The sequence below is a fragment of the Torulaspora globosa genome, chromosome 8, assembly GCF_014133895.1.
Source record: "Torulaspora globosa chromosome 8, complete sequence".
NCBI classification, from domain to species: domain Eukaryota; kingdom Fungi; phylum Ascomycota; class Saccharomycetes; order Saccharomycetales; family Saccharomycetaceae; genus Torulaspora; species Torulaspora globosa.
This window is the reverse complement of record NC_050734.1, coordinates 896,601-914,501: the sequence shown is the minus strand read 5'-3', so window position 1 is coordinate 914,501 and position 17,901 is coordinate 896,601. Positions and strand designations below refer to the sequence as shown.

At 45.8% G+C, this 17,901-nt stretch overlaps 6 protein-coding genes across 6 annotated transcripts; 3 read left to right on the top strand and 3 right to left on the bottom strand.

The window, feature by feature from the left end:
• Positions 1–2,040: 2,040 nt before the first annotated feature.
• HG536_0H05000 (glutathione S-transferase) lies at positions 2,041–2,724 on the bottom strand (the record flags this gene model as incomplete). Its single annotated transcript, XM_037285901.1, has 1 exon — positions 2,041–2,724. The coding sequence occupies one exon, from the start codon at positions 2,722–2,724 to the stop codon at positions 2,041–2,043; it is 684 nt and encodes a 227-aa protein (XP_037141797.1).
• A 984-nt stretch (positions 2,725–3,708) lies between these two features.
• Positions 3,709–5,271, bottom strand: HG536_0H04990 (Zn(II)2Cys6 transcription factor; the record flags this gene model as incomplete). Its single annotated transcript, XM_037285900.1, has 1 exon — positions 3,709–5,271. The coding sequence occupies one exon, from the start codon at positions 5,269–5,271 to the stop codon at positions 3,709–3,711; it is 1,563 nt and encodes a 520-aa protein (XP_037141796.1).
• Positions 5,272–5,554: 283 nt separating this feature from the next.
• Positions 5,555–6,025, bottom strand: HG536_0H04980 (uncharacterized protein; the record flags this gene model as incomplete). Its single annotated transcript, XM_037285899.1, has 1 exon — positions 5,555–6,025. One exon carries the CDS (start codon positions 6,023–6,025, stop codon positions 5,555–5,557), a length of 471 nt encoding a protein of 156 aa, XP_037141795.1.
• Positions 6,026–10,119: 4,094 nt separating this feature from the next.
• Positions 10,120–10,713, top strand: HG536_0H04960 (uncharacterized protein; the record flags this gene model as incomplete). Its single annotated transcript, XM_037285898.1, has 1 exon — positions 10,120–10,713. One exon carries the CDS (start codon positions 10,120–10,122, stop codon positions 10,711–10,713), a length of 594 nt encoding a protein of 197 aa, XP_037141794.1.
• Positions 10,714–11,214: 501 nt separating this feature from the next.
• Positions 11,215–11,553, top strand: HG536_0H04950 (uncharacterized protein; the record flags this gene model as incomplete). The annotated part of the gene is made up of 1 exon (XM_037285897.1): positions 11,215–11,553. The coding sequence occupies one exon, from the start codon at positions 11,215–11,217 to the stop codon at positions 11,551–11,553; it is 339 nt and encodes a 112-aa protein (XP_037141793.1).
• Positions 11,554–13,905: 2,352 nt separating this feature from the next.
• HG536_0H04940 (uncharacterized protein) lies at positions 13,906–14,613 on the top strand (the record flags this gene model as incomplete). Its single annotated transcript, XM_037285896.1, has 1 exon — positions 13,906–14,613. The coding sequence occupies one exon, from the start codon at positions 13,906–13,908 to the stop codon at positions 14,611–14,613; it is 708 nt and encodes a 235-aa protein (XP_037141792.1).
• Positions 14,614–17,901: the final 3,288 nt, after the last annotated feature.

Here is a 17,901-nt window from a genome sequence, read left to right as displayed (position 1 = left end):
CTCCTTCTCCCTTTCACCCTTCCTTCTTTCTTCCTCCTCTCTTCTTCTACTCTCTTCTCTTTTCACCCACCACATCCTTCCTTCTTCATTCTTCTCCTTTTCACCCCTTCCTTCCTTCCACCCCATCTTCCCCTCCTCACCTCCTCCCACCCTATCCTTCCACCCTTTCCTCCTCTCATCATTCCTTCTCTCCCCCCATCTCTTTCTACCCTTCCACCCGACCACATACCTTCACCCTATCCCTCTCCCTCTCATTCCTCTCCTACCGCATTCTTCTTTCTTTCTCCTCTCATTCTTCTTTCCCTCTCCCTCTCATCTCGTCCTCTCTCGTCCTTCTTCTCTTCTCTTCTCTTCTCTTCTCTCCCCCTCACCCATCATTCATCTCAACATTCCACCACATCCTTACAACGCTCAAAACGCGACCGACCAGCTGTCTTCTTTACCGAATTCTCCTCGATAAACAATATCTCCACCACATCCTTCCTCTTATCTTACGGATAACTCGTCTCTTTGTTCTATTCCGGGATGGCATCATCTCATCCCTCCAGGGCTATCTCTCTCGCTATCACGTGGATGGTTTCCCAAAAAGGAAAAGCAACCTTATGTTGACAGGCCTTAAATGACAGGCAGAGGGACAATGTTTGCATAACAGTCGTACAGACTTATCTTGTCATTGCCTCTCTCAAATAGAAAAGCAGCCTCCCAGCCGTCTGGACAGGCGCTGCTCGATATGGCAGAAATAGTTTATCGCCAGATGTGGCACTTACCTCAGCACATTTGGCCCAAACATTCCCTCCTTGCGCGTCTGCCGCGTCGAGCACTACTATATATCAAAACAGGCGTACATGTTTATCACTTCATCTTGCTCAGAACTGATCTTGTTTCTGTTTCATCGACTCTTTGTTTGGTCCTCCAAATGCTCTATTTGTCCCGTTAAACATGTATTTGTTCTGCTAGTAAACTACAGTGAGAACTCAGCTCCTATTACCTGGTGAATCTGATCAACATGTACCGAGACTTCTTCCCACGTGATGGATGTCATCCAAGAAACTCCGGAATTTTCCCCGGAATTATTAACCCCAGACATTCTTGATGACGCATGGTCATGCGGAGAAGTTCCCCTAAATTAGCCGCCGACCGGAGTTTCTCTCCTCGTTGATTACGGTTTCTTGTCTCATCTCGGAGATTGGGAGTCGCTGATAACGGTAGTCTTATCTGATCTCGGAGTTTCCGTTTCCGCGGATATATTGAATATCCGCGGGATAACCTGATGTCCCCTTCTACGGACCTTGGCCCTGTTACCCAGACTTTGGTCTTGGATCGAAAATTTTCAGGCCCAGTTGGACGCAGACGGCTGTTAAAATATCTGGCGCTTCAAACAGCTCAAGAAAGGTCTTGCTAATCGTCGAACCTGTGCGTCTATACTTGACATTCCATGACATGCCTGCCTTGCTGAGTTGCCAATGATAGGTTTTTGTGTTAAGTGAAAGTGAAGTAGGATCTTCCCGCAATTCTGTACCCTGAACCTGGCATGCCCCTGCACCAGAGACAGGGACGCAGATCAGTTGCAAATATAGTCAGAATTTTTGACCGCCAAACTGCAAGTCTTAAGCTTCTATCTCCTTAAATACAAAGTGGAAAGCACATGTTGGCCTCGCAGTTATGCGTTTCAATCTCAACGTTGAATTCATCCATTCCATTCGCTGCAGCTGATTATGTTGCACAAGAGTCGTCAGGCCACCAGTACCGTAGCTGGGGTCAAACCATAATCTTCAGACCACAGTTATAGGGTATGACCTTGGTACGTGACAACCGGACCATTGGTTAAGGAACAAGCCCGACAGCGTAAACCATGGTAGCTCTGCAAAGCGGAAATGTCTGGGGCACTCTGGTTATTGACTGTATTATTGACGTTTTTACTCAGCAGCAAACAAACAAATAAGCCACCTTACTGCAAGATGAATGTCATCTCGCGATCATTAAAGCCGCTTGAACTGATATAGGTACAATGCCAAGCTTCAATAATCGCTACCGAGAGATTCAACCTTTTCCTTTGCAGTGGCATAGGAATCCAGAGTTGCTTAAAGTGTCCAGCAATTTACTAATGTTTGGATAGTCTTTCTTATGCGCAATCCCTACATCGAAAACAGACATCAGAGGATAAGAAATCAAGATGTCTGCTCCACTGAGCTTTCCCCCAACCAAGAAACCCTGATTCTTGGCAATTTCGGCCTCTACATAATCAATTTGATTCTTCAGCCTCCCGGCAGAATACTTACTGCTAATCTGACCGATCACCATGCCGACCAAATACGAAATTGGAAACGGAACAGGAGCTTTCTTAGCCATTAAAAGCAGACGCTCCATCGTCAAGGGCGGTTGAAGCGACCCTTCGGCATAATACAGATAGTATTGAATCTTCTCCGCCATGTCAGGGTCATTATTCTTCAGGACACCATCAGTGTCGAAATGGCTCAAAATATACTGAAAGATGTAACCGGACTCAGCCAGCACCTTCTTCTTCCCTGTAGAGCGATCCTCCAGCTCAATCAAGGGAGCTCTGCCCAGCGGATGGACTTTCTTCAACTCCGCAGGCGCACGAAAGTCCTCATCTCTCCTGTAACTCACGATCTCATAGTCTAGTTTCAATTGCTCAAGAAGGAAGAGAACCCTGAAGGCTCTCGAGTCGTTCAGCCAGTGAACTCTAATCAAAGGAAGCGCCATCTCAACGGTAAGGCGAATTAAACCTTGTAGTCGCTTCTTCGCGATTTTAGAAAGCGCCAGGGATTCCCTGGGCCCTAAGTTATATAATCCTGAGCTGGTCAGAACTCGAGACGCTAAGCATTTGACGGTGCAGCCTAATGGCTTCTCACGGCTGTCGTTGCCTTCAAAAATTCCGAATTAAGAAATCTGATTACTAAGAACCGATGATGTCTGAGTTGCCAAGATTAGGACCTGGTGTCGGCATTATGTATGGCTGAGTGGGTTTCAAACGCCATAGAACCTGCTTTTTTCACGAGAGAGGCTCTTATACAAGTTACTCATCATGATGGAAAGTTCCTTTAGCTTACCCACAAAGTGAAAAGAGGCTTGGCAGGAGAAAGATGCAACTAGTTGGATGTCAGATTCATAGGACACATTGCGTGCTTGCCCAACGTTAATAGCCGAGCTTCTCTCGATTCCCCTATAGATATGGATGGAGTTGCAATGAAGTAGCAGCAGAAGAGCGGGATGACATTGTTTTTATCCCTCTTCTCCTTGGCCTTGATACTGCTCTTGGCAGCGCTGGATATTGTGATTTGCGTGACACAGTATGACACTATTGGTGTTAAGTTTAATGACTTCGCCAATTGGGTTGGCTGGTTAGTGGTTACTCACTTGCCAGTGCGATTGCAACGCTGCTGTGGGGCTGTTTTGGCTGCCATCCTCGGGCTGAAGGCAAGTTTGATGTGCTCGATAGTGATTTTTGAGATTGGTTCTCTGATATCAGCGCTATCCAATTCGATGAACATGCACATTTTGGGCAGGATTATCGCAGGGCTTGGTGGGTGCGGGATTGAATCCTTGGTGCTCGTCATTGGTATTGCCATTGTGGTGGAAAAGTACCGAGGAATCATCGCCACTTTGCTGAGTGTGTCCTATATGATAGAATACTAAATTGTACACCTCCCGAAACCACTACGCATGTTCGGGTTTATTATCCAGTCGCTATGTGCCGAACGAGAGCTCAATGTTCCGCTCTTTGTAAATTTCCCACCAGCAGGAGCCCTTCTCCCAGCATTCATGCATGATGCTTCTTGCTGGGCTCGTGGCTGGCATGCCTAAAAGCTCGATCTGCTCCAGTCGGCTGGAAAACAACGGTTGCAGTGGCTCCAGGCCGCTTCCCGCACCGCATTCACAACCAAAGGCGAAAATACAGGACGTGATGGAACATAGAGCTGTTCCTGAGGAGGGAACTTCATCCAGTAGCACGCGGGCTGCCCGCAAGACTAGATCCTTCACCATCTTGCTGCTGGACGGTAGGTTCATGATGCGCCGCCGTAGATGGAGCATACCCGAAAGTCCAAAGAGGAGGTCCGTCGCCAGCAGTAGTTCATCTCCTTTGGCCGACGCCAGTATCCGGTTCCAGCTCTCACTGGAATCAAAATATCTCATTATCTCGTAATCCAGTTCTATCGCCTCGCCAAGCAGCATGTTTCTTTCCTTTGCAGAACAACTTTGGCTCTCGTGAGCTATTATCAGCTTACCAGTCTTCATCAGCATCTCGAGAGTTGTGGTACGCAATCCGGCGTTGTATTCAAAGCTTTCGAAATCAAGCTTGCCTTTAGCCGTACGACAACGTTGATTAAACCCACTAAAGTCAAATACGAGTGGCTCGCTGTTGGCTAGAGGTGATGAAGATAAGAGACCCAACACAGTCATAAACGCGAACCATCTTATCAAAAAAAAACGAGGGCCAGGGTCTGCACAGTATGTAACGACCACTGACTTCTGCCCATCCGAACGCTTGGTACGATTCAAGATACTACTCAGGATATATCTAGCGGCCCCCAGGTGGATCGTCCATCTCATCTTGTTGTCACCGAAAAAAATGCAGTACCCGGCAAGCATCAAGATGCAGGCCAGTGTCAGCTCGCCAGTCTTTTCATCCATATGGGGCAGCGATTCTATGATTTTCACCAGCTCTTTCCCAGCTTCGCCCAGCATCAACTGCGATATGTCGTAATCTTTTGGTTGTTGACAGAGCTGATACCTATGTCGAGCACCAAACGCGATCAACAGCTTCGTGAGGGTCAGGGATCGTTTCGCTAGATTCGGAATCGTCACACGAAATGGATGTTCCCCCTTGTTGGCCTCTATTGTCGCCACCAGTATATGCGACGTATTCTCTGTGAAATGCAACCACAGGCTCCAGTAGTGCTCAGAGCTTCTGACAAATCCCATCGGCGAATTGGGATCCACTGCTGGAGAGAACTTAGTCTGCTTGGGAAACGCAACCTCAGAAGACTGTGCACTAGATTTCCGACGTCTATGCTGGCTGGACTTTTCGCATCGTTTGATCACAAACACACCATTGACCACACTGAGTCCCTCATGAATCTTGGGTTTTTTATTAACCTTTTTGTTCGGACGACCTCCCCAATGCAATACCATTCTATACTTGCAGCTGATACCTAGATCTGTGCAATTTCCACAGGTGGGACGTTCCCTTCCACACTTCATCTTTTCCTCGAGACAATGCTCGCAAGAGTTCCGAGACTTTGACAGCATCTTGCTGGATAGCACGAATTGGCTCAACGCTGATCCTGCCAGTGAGGCGAATCATCAGTAAACCTTGTAACACCAAGCTGGTACTTTAATACTGTTGGTATAATGCATGGTATCTCACCAGGCAGTCGTTGATAACGAACCGCGTCAGGATTGGATAAACCGTTCGAGAAAAAGTGACAGCGGTTCGCCAATTCAGGTCCTGATCGGATAGAACATACGTCTCAGGAAAGGACAGGAACCTTGAAGTAGCAGCCTTTCGAGTTCTTGTCTAGATGCTGTGCTTTCAAGCTGAGTATCTTTGTAGCAGTTTCTCTCGTAGTTGCAGAGCGACATCTCGAGATTTTCTTGTAGCACACGCCGCGCCTTGAATTCTCGCAACAGAAGTATAAGTATAAGAGCATAGACCGGCAAACATTTGCGCGTGAAAGTATGGGATGACACGGTCGGTGTCGTCGACCATGAACTGGGCAATCACCTCGCAGACCAGCAAAAATGGTGCATCTGGAGAGTTCACGAAGCTCCAAGCGGGCAGAAGGTGTTCGGGCCGGATCATATCGGCAACGAGAACGGCGCTCACTACCTTTGCAACGCCTACACTGTAAGGAACACAGATGGCGAAAAACAGTAGGTCCAGAAAATCTGAGCAGTTCAACCAAAAGGCGAACATGACCACTGTGAGAAACGTCGTCGCAGAAACGTCATCAGCAGGGCTGTAACGTTCATTCTTTCTATTTTGTCGCCCCAAAAATCCCATTGACGGCCTGCTGATACATTGCGCTGAAGCAGTTGTAAGTAACGAGACCCGGCGAGCAGTTGGGATAGCGTAAATATCATCAGGTTGTAGCCGAACAAGCCAAATGCAAACCAGAGACCGAGTAAAATAACCGTGTACTGCCGCGTGACTTGCATATCAAATACTGTCTGGGATTGCGACCACACCGCAGAGGCCGATTTAACAACTACTGGCTTCGAAGGATAGAGCGCCATTCTTCCCCGGTTGCGACGACAGCTGCATAGGATGCGGCTCAGCTTCTCCAAACTTTTGTCTCAAAGATCGATGATCTCGTAGCGACCTTTTCTGTAAAGTATCTGTCATGCGATCGCTATAGTAATACCTGGAAATGTCAATAGGAAATCTTCAATGATTTCCAAACTCGGGAAATCAGTGTGGTTAATAGGCTAGTCTAAAACCAGGATAGAGCACTTTCTCGTAATTATTTGACAAAGTTGCACTTTTTACGGCATCCTACACTCAGTATTCTCAGTTGACTGTTCAAGTCACTCAACAGCGCAATCTTCATCTCTATCTTCTGTTCTCCTTCAGCAGCACTAACTGCCCTTCGAGCCAGGTTCTCTGATGAGGGAGAGTTCTGGTTCGCTCGATCAAGATCTTCACTATCACTGGCCTGATCATTGTCGGCATTGTCATCTTCTTCGGCGGCAGCCCTTCGCAACACCAAGTGCTGGGCTTTCACTATTGAAAACATCCTGGAACCTTCACTGACCACTTAGATCCCGGTAACACTGGTAAGTGTTTGGCCGTCTGAACAGCAATCGTCAAGAGCGGCTCCTCCTTCGTTCTTGTTCCCGAAACTGTGCTTCCTGTTCTGTGAATTCCACCAATCCAGGAAGAAATATGCCTGGAGCATGTTCCAGATTCATTTATCTTCTAGCCCCTTTTCTATGTGCTTGTAAGTCCTCTCTGCTTCCTTAGTTGGACTGTTCGAAGTGTTCTTCCGTCGTTCTCAACTGCTTGAGTAAAATCTCAACCATTTCCGGATTTCTCCAGCTGGGTTATTGTCGCAACGGCATAGCTACAGTTCAGATATCCATCAATGTCAACTAGCTCCTCCTTCTCGAACTGCTCTCTCTCTTTCATGCTCATCTTGGACCGAGCATTTTTGAAACTCACAATCTTGTAACTCACAATCTTGTAATTTGTCTCTAGCTTGCTGGGTCATGACTGAAGCCAATAACCAGGTGAGACGGTTAGGATCCGTACCTCTCGATGTGGCTCTTTCCAATTGAGCCGCTTAGACTTGACTATCCTTATCACTCAGAGGCTTACGTGCCTCCACGTCCACTCGATTGAATTGCTCTGGTTTATTTGGACTGAAAACCATGGTGTACTCCCGCGCCTTGGTTGCCCGGGCGACTTCCAAGCTCTCAAAATTGTTGCAGTTTTCAGATTCAAAAAGTCATGTCAAGCGGGCAGGCCATCAGAAATGGCAATAACTAGCCAAGTGCAAGCGCTGATGGGCTGAATCTGTGTCAATCAGTAATGTTGACGTTGTCCTAAAGCATGCCGCCAGACCGTAGTAATCGGTGACCCAGGAGCGGGAACCTCCTTGACAAGATCAAAATACTTGGTAGAGAAGCTTTTCATCCCATCTAAGCCTTCCAGCTGCGTCAAAAGTCTCCGTCCAGTCCTGTGGGGTTGCTAGGCCTCTGAAGCCTATTCGCTGCAGCGCCTCCTTGGCCAACCTGATAGGCGCTCTTACACTGAGAAATATCACCTTTTCAAAAAAATCAAACTGAACATCTTTAATTGACATAAGGTTGGATCTTCGGTATTCCAAGATACTAAATCATCAATGACAGCGTACCCCACCTTTGTCTCAAGACCATCCGTTCTACCCAGATTATTGCATTCAAAGTTAGCGATCTAGAAGCAAACGCGCCCTGTGATCGTCATAGATCCCGACATAAGCATTCGTAACACCATCGAAGGCTATATCGATGAGCCCCCTTGACTTCAGATACCTTCCAGGAGTCCCCAGCCTCCGCATGCAGTCCGCGAGTAAAATGTTGTATGGCACAAACGCAACGTATCGAAACGCCAGAGGCAGACGATAAGGCTCAGCCTTGCTAATACGGTTGGAACGTGTATGGCCATGGACGCACCGTCACCAGTGTAGCTATCGTTCATGATATCCCTCTGGCTCGAGTCCCTAAACACAAACTTCCGGAGTACCTTCCGTCCTGCGGCAATCAAGTCTGTGTAGCACCTGGATTGCAACCAAAGCTCTCTGCACTCGGTAAGCCTTTCGCTTGGAGCGGCGGTCTGCGGCTTTTCTTCAGCTTCATGCTGTTCTGGAAGTTGCAACCATTCTCTCCACTTTAAGGAGCATCGAGATTTGACTCTAGTGGTCCAAAGAATTTACTACTGCAAAATTCTCTAGCGCAACTGGTACACTATGGCTCGCCATCAGCTCAGGAACAAAACATTCATTCAACTGCTATATCTACTAGGTGAAATTTTGAGATAGTTTCTGATAATGCCACACATTGCCCTACGAAGTTCAAGTTAATTTAGCCTCATTCGGATACCCTTCCCGTAGTCGATCCATCAGATTTCGAAAGGCCCATAGTCAGCCAGATGGCCTCTTTTGATGGCCAGAAAAAATAGAGTTCCTAAATGCCTCCTCCGGTGTCGTACTGCCGTGGAGAACACCAATCCCTTCTGTTACATCTATTCTACTGTAATTATCGCCAAGAGCATTTAGCTGCATCTGGCGAAGAATATAGGGCACATACTCGGAAGTTAGGCCGTCCAGCATCGAAATCCGTTTGCTCATTGCATGAACCGAGCTGAGCACAGGCTGGAATACGAAGAGGTTACCGACAACTCTAAAAAAGCTCATCATTTGAAATCACCCAATGATGTTCAACAGCTATGGTTTCTCTGGTCACCTAAAGAAGTTCAGCACTATTAGTGTTTTCGAAGTCAACTTCTCGTCTGAATAAGGCTTTGCATGAGGCAGACTGGAATGCCCTGCTACGACCAGCGGAACAATCGGGAAAATGATTAAAGCGATGGCCATGCTTGTGGGGCTGGTCGCCACGAATGGAAGGACAGCGTGTGACGAAATGGTTTGATACCCACTCAGAGCTTACAAAGATGACTGCTGGATTCAGGAGCCGCCGTATGGGAGTCAATGCCCAGTACAAAGCCATCGCTGGGTTCCTGAGACCATTCAAGGACGTCAAATGCATAGTTCCCCTCAGGCTCAACGTTAACTCATGAACTCCTTCGACGTATGCCAATCTCCTGCAAACCGGAAAACGGAAGCTAGACGGGGTTTGATGGCCAAGAGTCCCGTCCGAAACCTTTTACTCCTACTGTTCAGACCCAACTTTGATTTCTCAAGTTCATAGAGATGCTTGGGCGGTCCTTGAAGATGTCCAAACCCATAATTTCTCTGCGACTGAAGAGAAGCAGTTGTTCTGCATTGAGGAAACCACACGAAAAATCGATGGTCACAATTACTTTAATGAACATTCAGAAAAGATGCTTGAATGGTATGCCAAATAGACGTGACTCAGATTTATGTATTTGAGGCAAGTATTCGACTTAAACTGCTGGAGTGGACTTGTGCGGATGCAAAGTTTCTGTTAAATGAAAACCTTTGTAAGACACGCCTGTTAAGTAAGCAACGGTGACTTTCTACTACGGTTGACATCCCTGTAACTTTGAAGTTTCTCAGGGACGTCATTGTCTTTTCGCCGAGAAACCTTATGCGAGGTGCAATTCGTGCCAAGACAAAAAAAGACGGTCAATTGAAAGTGACATGCAGGCAACAGGATCTGTGGTTTCGAGGTGAAAATTTTATGGATACGATCTCTGCTTTGGAAAAGAATGCCACCCTGTCGTCAATGGATTGATGCCTGATGTGTGCCCATTTTCCCATGTTGAGCCGCATTCTACTCACGGTATTTCCCCAACTTTGGACTGGTTTCTCTACTAGGCATATGGGAGCATATTTAATGAGGGTTCTGTCATGGTTTTTCAAGTGAGCTTTATGTGGCCTATATCTCGTTCATTGCAGGGCAATAGAACCAACCTTGATGATGTTCCAGGTTAAAAACATCTGTTTCACCTCATTGCTGGCCACCTTTGTTATTGGTAGCGCTCCTGTCAAGACCAACTCGCCAACCGACGTCAAGTATGTCGCTAGGTTTGAGAACAAAATTGAGGGATCGATCGAATTTTCGTCCCCCAACGGTTCTGTATTGGTCAATGTGAACCTTTCTGGCCTGCCTGCAAGCGGCGGGCCTTTCCCTTACCACATCCATCTGCTGCCAGTCCCAGCGGACGGTAACTGTACAGGAGCCGGAGGCCATTTAAACCCCTACAACGGCAGCGAGGCAGCAACAGCTTCAGCTGACAAAGAAGTCGGCGATCTTTCAGGGAAACACGGCAGAATTACAGACCAATCTTTCACTACCTCATACATCGAGCAGTATATTTCTTTGAATGAGACCGATCTAGCATTCATCGGAAACTTGTCAGTGGTTGTCCATTTTAGCAACTCTAGCAGACTAGCTTGTGCTAACATCACCAAGGTGACCACATTAATTGGCTCCAGTGAAACGTCCAGCACTCTTTTAACTGCAAATGGTGGTAAAATCAACACAAGCGGGTCCACAGTGTTTCAGTGATTGTCGCGGTAGCAGCTGCGATTTTAGGATTTTTGATTTTGAGGTTATTCCTCCATTGGTTCTTTCTACCGCTACTAAGGGCAGAATTTTACAGAGGCTATGCTCTAGTGTTCTAAGATGTAAATCGTACGTTTCCAGTCGCTACCTCTGAGCAAGCGTCGATCAATATTCTACATGTGTCTCTATACGCAAAAAATCACGGCTTTGAAACCAACTCTGACCAAACATGCTTGGAGAGAAAGGACTTTGCCAGACGGCAAGAACCAAGTGCTCACTTATCTGTCGCTCTATCTTTTTCATCTCTTCCTTTCGAGGAGCTTACCAAAGTGACTTTCGGATAACTGCTGAGCTATTGCTCAGTAATTACCAGAGACAATCAAAGAGGTTCAAAAAGACCCAAGAAAGCTAATCAATTGCAGAATAGATTATCGCACGGAAACGCTGATTGCACCCTTCTGGACAAGGTACTGCTATCAGCGCGCTTGTTTCGTAATCTCACTTATGATCCCAGTGCATAGTGTAGACGGTAGAAAGCAGAGAGTTTCTGACCTCTCCAGTGGCAGTATGTCTAAGGGATTGCCACACCACAAGTTTTTAATGACCTCTGTAGGATTAACACCGCAAGTGACAGATCTGAATAATATTTTGTGTGGAATAAGCAGCGGAGTGGTCCAAATTCTCGTCAGTCAGCCGTTCGAGCAAATCAAGGTACGTAATCAAAGTTCTTCATATCTTAAAAGTAGCTACCAAGCTACTGAAAGACGAGAAAGCTCTGGTACTCTACAAGGGTACTCTGACGCTAGTCTTGAGACTGCGCACCTGCGTCTCCTGCCAGTTTGAAGTAAAAGAGATGATGAAGAGATGTCTCAAGGCGGTGAGAAGTAATACTAGGGACCATCCTTATTTGGTTCAGTATTACATGTGCGTGTTCGTCTGCGGAATTGCGAGTGCTTTCCCTGTTGAACACTTCGGTATCCGTATGCAACTGTAGACAATATCTTTGGCATCAGTTCAGTATCGTGGTACCTTGGATTGTTCTATAAAGCTTGTGAAGAAGGGTCCCTTATGAACGTTCATGCACGAGTCTCACGGTCTCGAATGCTTCTTCGCTGCGTACGAGTTATTTCTACGACTCACAAAGAAGATAGGCCCTCAAAATGCAGCGCCAGGATGGAGAAATAGTGGATGATGTGTCCTAACCAATGCCTTTTACTGGTTCACGATATATCCTCTAGATTTTTTCAAGTCGGTGATGCAATCTGATAGCAATTATCGCCCGGTTCATGGTACAGATATTCTTTCCGTCGCGAACTCTATGTACATTCGAAGAGGCTTGCGAGCGCTATTCAGGGTTTTTGGTCTAATTCTTTTCGCTCACTGCCAGTTAACGCTGTCACTTTTTCGGCGGTTGAGTTTACCAGGAGTCTGATCAATGTTGTATAGATCATGAAGTATCTAATCGACTAGTAGATACAAAGTTCCGCCAGGTTTTCTTCGAATGCTAGCCATTAGGATTAATCATTATCATGTCTAAGGCTTTGAATGTTTCACCGAACCAGTACTCTCGGCTGTCGATAGGTTTGAAGAGGAGTCAGCAGCCAGACCAGTCTTGATCTCATTAACAAAAGGCTCGAGCTCAACAACGTAGTAGATCCGCAGATTTACCCATGATGCTGTCAGAACACTTATATTCTTCATCGTCGCTTTTTAGTTGCCTTTAGCAGAAGTCCCGTTGCGTTGAGGTCCAAGTGGATGGTTGGATTTGAGCCAAGCTGAAAGGTTGGCATGTATAATCTTTCCCGGATCCAGCCACTGCAACTTTGTGCATTTCTGGATCATATCTGGCAGTAGGTGTGAAAAAAAGTATGATCAAACCTTAAAGCGGCAGTGGCTCTGTCTGAATTCCGACTTAGTGGGTTGCCAAAGCAAATTGCTTTTACAGCATCTGGCACTATTTTCGATGCCCTTCCTCTGCCATGGGAGTGCATCGCCGGATGAATGATATTCGTACGAGTAAGCCTTGTTGAAAGGCATTCTTGATGGCCTACATACACCCCTCTAAACGCATCTCATACCAACTCTTTGCCGGCCAGCTTACGCCCTCATTGTCCTTATGGTCTAATTCTAAAAGTTAATTTACACATCTGACCGCTTTTAACATTTCAAGAGACAAAAGCCTAGAGGATAACAAAACGGATCATGAAGAACTCATCTCCCAATGGCCTGCCATCCTCCAGACGGGTGGAATGCATTAGCGGCATGACAACTTGAGAGTACAACCGAACCCCACGTACTCGTATCGGCAAAGGACCAGAATCATGCCCCTCCATTGCTACATTGGCTGCTACTGGACAGGTGATAATGTTCTGAAATTGCAGAGGCCAGTGGCAGCCTTAAGACATTGGACCGAAATTCCGGGATAATGACTGTATTGTGTTGGAATATTGAGCCGAACAACGCTCCGTGTGTAGCAAATTTCTACTCTGACTTCTGAGAGCTCGTCAGAAAGACAGCCTTTGCGTCCGAGGAGGCTCGAAAGAGCGGAGATTCATCAGCTCTGCTGGGTAGCCAGACGAGGCTGTAGCACTGAAAGCCAAACCTTCACGAAAGCTTCAAAGTCAAACTACCGAATGGCCAGAATTTGTCGACAGTTGCATGCCTACTCGTACTGCCGTAATGGACCTCATCAGAAATGACGTACCCGACCTTAAGATCGTTGGTTCCGCTAATTAATGTAAGAAAAGTCGTCGATACCTGAACCTATCCCTGCAGGACTAATCAAGAAATTACCGATTCTCGACAGATGGAAGAATTCCTACGTCGCTTTTGCAACTGAGAACGTTTTAGAGATCGAGAGGACTCGCACACAGTGAGAATTAGCGGCGCTTTACCGTTTCTTCATGAGCCATGGCATCATTGATTTGTCACGCGACTCTCCGACTAGCCAGAAACGACCCTGTTATTCTAGTTGTATTAATCGCAAGAGCAAGAGGCACTATTGGCAGAGATGTGAAGACGACCCCTAAGCATTACTAATCGCAACCTTGGACGGATAGCACACATTTAAATAGGTGCTCTTTCTGCTCGCAATTAAATCGAAGTTGGACTGAGTATCGAAGAATTTCACTTGACTTTGACAAAAGGGTGGTATTACCAATCGGCACTACAAGAAATATAGCACAAAATTATACTATGGTCAAAGCTTTGATTGCCATTACCAGTTACAATGAAGTTTTTTATCAGGATGGAGCCCGTGCCGGTGTATTTGTCGTAGAGGCTTTGCATCCATATGAAGTGTTGAGAGAAAAGGGCGTCGAAGTGGACTTTGTCTCCGAGACGGGAAAATTCTTCGGCTGGGATGAGCACTCGTTGTCGACCGATTTTCTAAAGGCTAAGGATAGGGAAATCATTGAGAAGTCAGAGTCCTCCTTCATGAAGGCTATTCGTAACGTTAAAAAGCCTAGCGAACTTAACGTCAAGGACTATCAAATTTTCTTTGCTTCCGGTGGCCATGGTGCATCCTACGACTTTCCACGCTCACCGCACTTACAGAAGCTGGTTGCAGACGTTAGCGCAAACGGAGGTGTTATTGGAGCTGTTTGCCATGGTCCCGCTATTTTCGATAATTTAAAAACTTTAGAGGGCAATATTTTTATCAAGGGCAAAAAGTTGACGGGGTTTACAGATGAAGGAGAGGAAATTTTGAACCTTGCTCAAATTATGAAGGATAAGGGCATGAAAACAATAAAGCAAGTTGCGGACACTAATGGAGCTACTTATGTGCAACCAGCTGATCCATGGGGCTCATTTGTTGTTGTTGATGGGAAGCTCGTGACAGGTGTTAACCCAGCATCAGCTGCCGAAACCGCCGCAAAGACCGTGGAGACATTGAAACATTAGTGCCAGGAGGCTTCATGCATGTACTCTTGTAGTTCCAATAGTGTAATGCACTGAAGCAAAAGATTCCACTTCAGAAATAAATGTCAAACTTGGCGTCGATAGCATGAACGCTTCCCCTCGTGTACTAACACGGTAGGTTTTTTAACTAGGAAAATGAGGATACGAAACCAAGCGAAGGTCCAAAATTCTCATATTCTACAGTTTAACACACGCCTTTCTACGAAATTTAACATACTTCGCTAATTTATTCGTGATGACTTCTAAGCAGATTTACTTCGCCTCCCAGACGTGATCGATGGCGGCTGCGGAGCTGGTAAACATTTCAGGCTAATTTTGCGCAATGTCATCTCAATGAGTGCAGGCCGTAGCCACACGCAATTTTGCTTATGAACTACAGCAACAAATGGTAGACCTATCGCATCAATTCAGCTTCCCAGCAATTCAGCTGCCCAACTCATGAAGCTCCAGCATTCTTTAGAGGAGCACTCCTTATATAGTGAGTATTGTTCATAAATTCAAAAAGGCTTAAAACACCGAGCACCGTAGTTTTGAGGCGAACTGGTTATCCGCTAAAACGTTCGGCTAGGGAGTTAATGTCACTGCTTTGGCTTTTTCTTACCAAATCAATTCTGACCTGGCTTTCATGAAAGTGTAAACTGCACAATTGGCACACTTCTTGTAATCAGCAACATGTATATGCTATTTAGAGGGCAAAGATGATGCATAAGTCAGTTCCATTCTATTGGTCTTTTCCAAGTCTCGTTGATCAATACAATTTAGCCGCCTGACGCAGAGAAGCAGAACACTACTATGATAGAAATTGCCATTGATCTTGAGTCACTCGAAGTACATTTGAGAGCCGAATCCGACCATGGTTTCCCCCTTAAATATGAGGATTTCTCACCTAGTGAACGTTTATTGACAACATCATGACAATCCTAAATTGCCAGGCTTGAAACAGGATCATAAGAAGCATGCATGCCCCTTGGTGCTAAATCGGAGAAGCCGGCAGGCCGTGAGCAGAAGCATCTTTACTTGACAGTAGCAAATTGTGAATCCCAATTCCTCAAGACCGTTGAAGCATCATAAATACTAAGAATTTAGCTTAGGAATTGACGAGGATCTTTAATCGTTGAATATCAATAGCCTCTGTCGCTAGCTTAGCTCCCCCAACAAAACCCTTTTGTTTTCGTCGTGGACTTTCCTCGTAAAGCATTTTCGCAAGCAGTCGGATCTTGTGTATTCACATTCTATCCCTTCCTCAAGTGATTGCCACCCTAAGTACCTTGTTTTTGCTAGTTGTCACAGTAACAGTCTTTGCGTTTGGCTGAGAAATGAGCTGATGGCGCTTAGCCCTTTAAGAGGAGTTGGGACATTCCCTGATGTTTTGTGAAAGGATTCTAGACAATTCTATTTGATAAGATCAAATGACAGTTGCTCGTCGTTGTGTTCATGTCCTGTATCCTGGTGGCAAATGACGATTCGAGCCCTTACGCAGAATTGAGCAATTGTTTGCAATGGCGATCAGCCAGCTGGAACGATAAGTCATAGTTCAACAAAGCTGTCCCTATCTGGAATATTGACAGGACTTAGGCAATTTCACCTTGCGTCAACACTTCGAAGGGAGAAAGTTTCTGCACTCTGCTAAATAAACTTGCGCAGTCTTACCATGTCAAGCAGCCTTAACTTATTCTCGAAGATGGGTTCCTTATAATTTCTGATGAAAAAGTCAGAATCAACCCCAACAATTCGAAAACCGCATTTTTGGTATAGGTAAAGTTGTCCAAAGCTGGTACTTCCTGTCCCAATCTCAACAATCTTGTAATTGTTCTCGGAAGCCCATTTCAGTGCAAATTGTAGTAGCTGCGTACCAATGCCTTGCTGCTGGAAAGCTTCAGATACAGCAATATTGACGATCTCCACAGTTTCTGGTCTTGTTGGTAGGAGGATGAGGACTCCTACGAGATCAATACTTCTTCTTGCTTCAAAACAAAAGCTGCGCCGCAGGTATTCCGAAACGGCTTCTTCAGAAGGATCAGCATCCAGTAGGAGGTCGTAGTGCTCTTTGGTTGCTTCTTTGAAGAGGCTGAAATCCAGTTCCATTGCTTAATTGTCTCTACGAGTTGCATTTGAGGTCAATGTCTCATCGAGTTTGACATTACCAACAAAATGTACATATTCTTCGATAATAAAACAAGATAAACGGGTAAAACCACTGCCAAGGACGTTGAACGACAAATTTGCAAGAATTGATAGAGCGTATATCTTGTGATTTGAAGGACCATCCAATGTTCTTACAGGAGATCGTTTGTCTTTTGTTAGATCTTATTCTAGCTCGCTAAGATCCATCGGTTATCTTGGGCAGACGATCATTGACTCAAGTGAAAATCAGAGCTGATTTAGAGAAATACCATGATGAAGAATGATTAAACATCCGCAGTTCAAGAGTGGCCTTCAAGTCCGTCAAGCAAGACATGAGATAAAAAGGTATGATTAAAAAACAAGTCCTCTTGAGTATGATGAGACACTTACTTCTTTTTCGATACTACAAACTGCGTTTTTCTGACGAGCTTATGATAACCATGTCTCGTGATACATTTACTTGAGTCGCATCCAATTAGCGCAGCCTTCGTCGTATCCAAGATCTCCCGGCCGTTCGTTGCCATGCGGATGCTCGCAAGCGTCGAGAAAGTCTTGAAGGCATCGACCGTCTCTCTGATGATCAGCGCAGTGTTTGCTTCCCTTTTTCTGTCAAGTTCACGCCGTCAAATTTATGCCACAGCATCTGACCAGTCCCTGAAACACCTAGCCTAGCATATCTTTTGCCATGAGCATATCTATGCATAGCAGGGACCAGCACTACACGTCAAGTTCTTCCCTGGATCTATTGCTAAAGCCACCTGCTGCTTATCAGAGTCTATCTCCGTAAACCCAGCATCCTTCGTTGGCCTTCTGTAATGTAAGAAAATTGACAGGCGGTCGATATGGAGAAGCATGAAGACCAATTGTGCTATCCAAGCACCTTTCTCTGGAAAAGTGTTTCGGTGGTACTTTTGATGACAGATGCTTTCCATAAGACCTCATCATCATACTGCTGTCACCACAGTCCAATGACACTTCATAGCACCGCTCCAACAGCTCGATGGAAAACTATACTGCCTGGAATTCAAAACGAAGTCTCTCCAAGGATATTGCAGTCAGCTTCACTGAATAGGAAACCTTCTATGTCAAGAGTTGGTGGCACGCTTCATTGGCTTTCTTCCGAAACCCGCAGTGGGGATCTCTTGG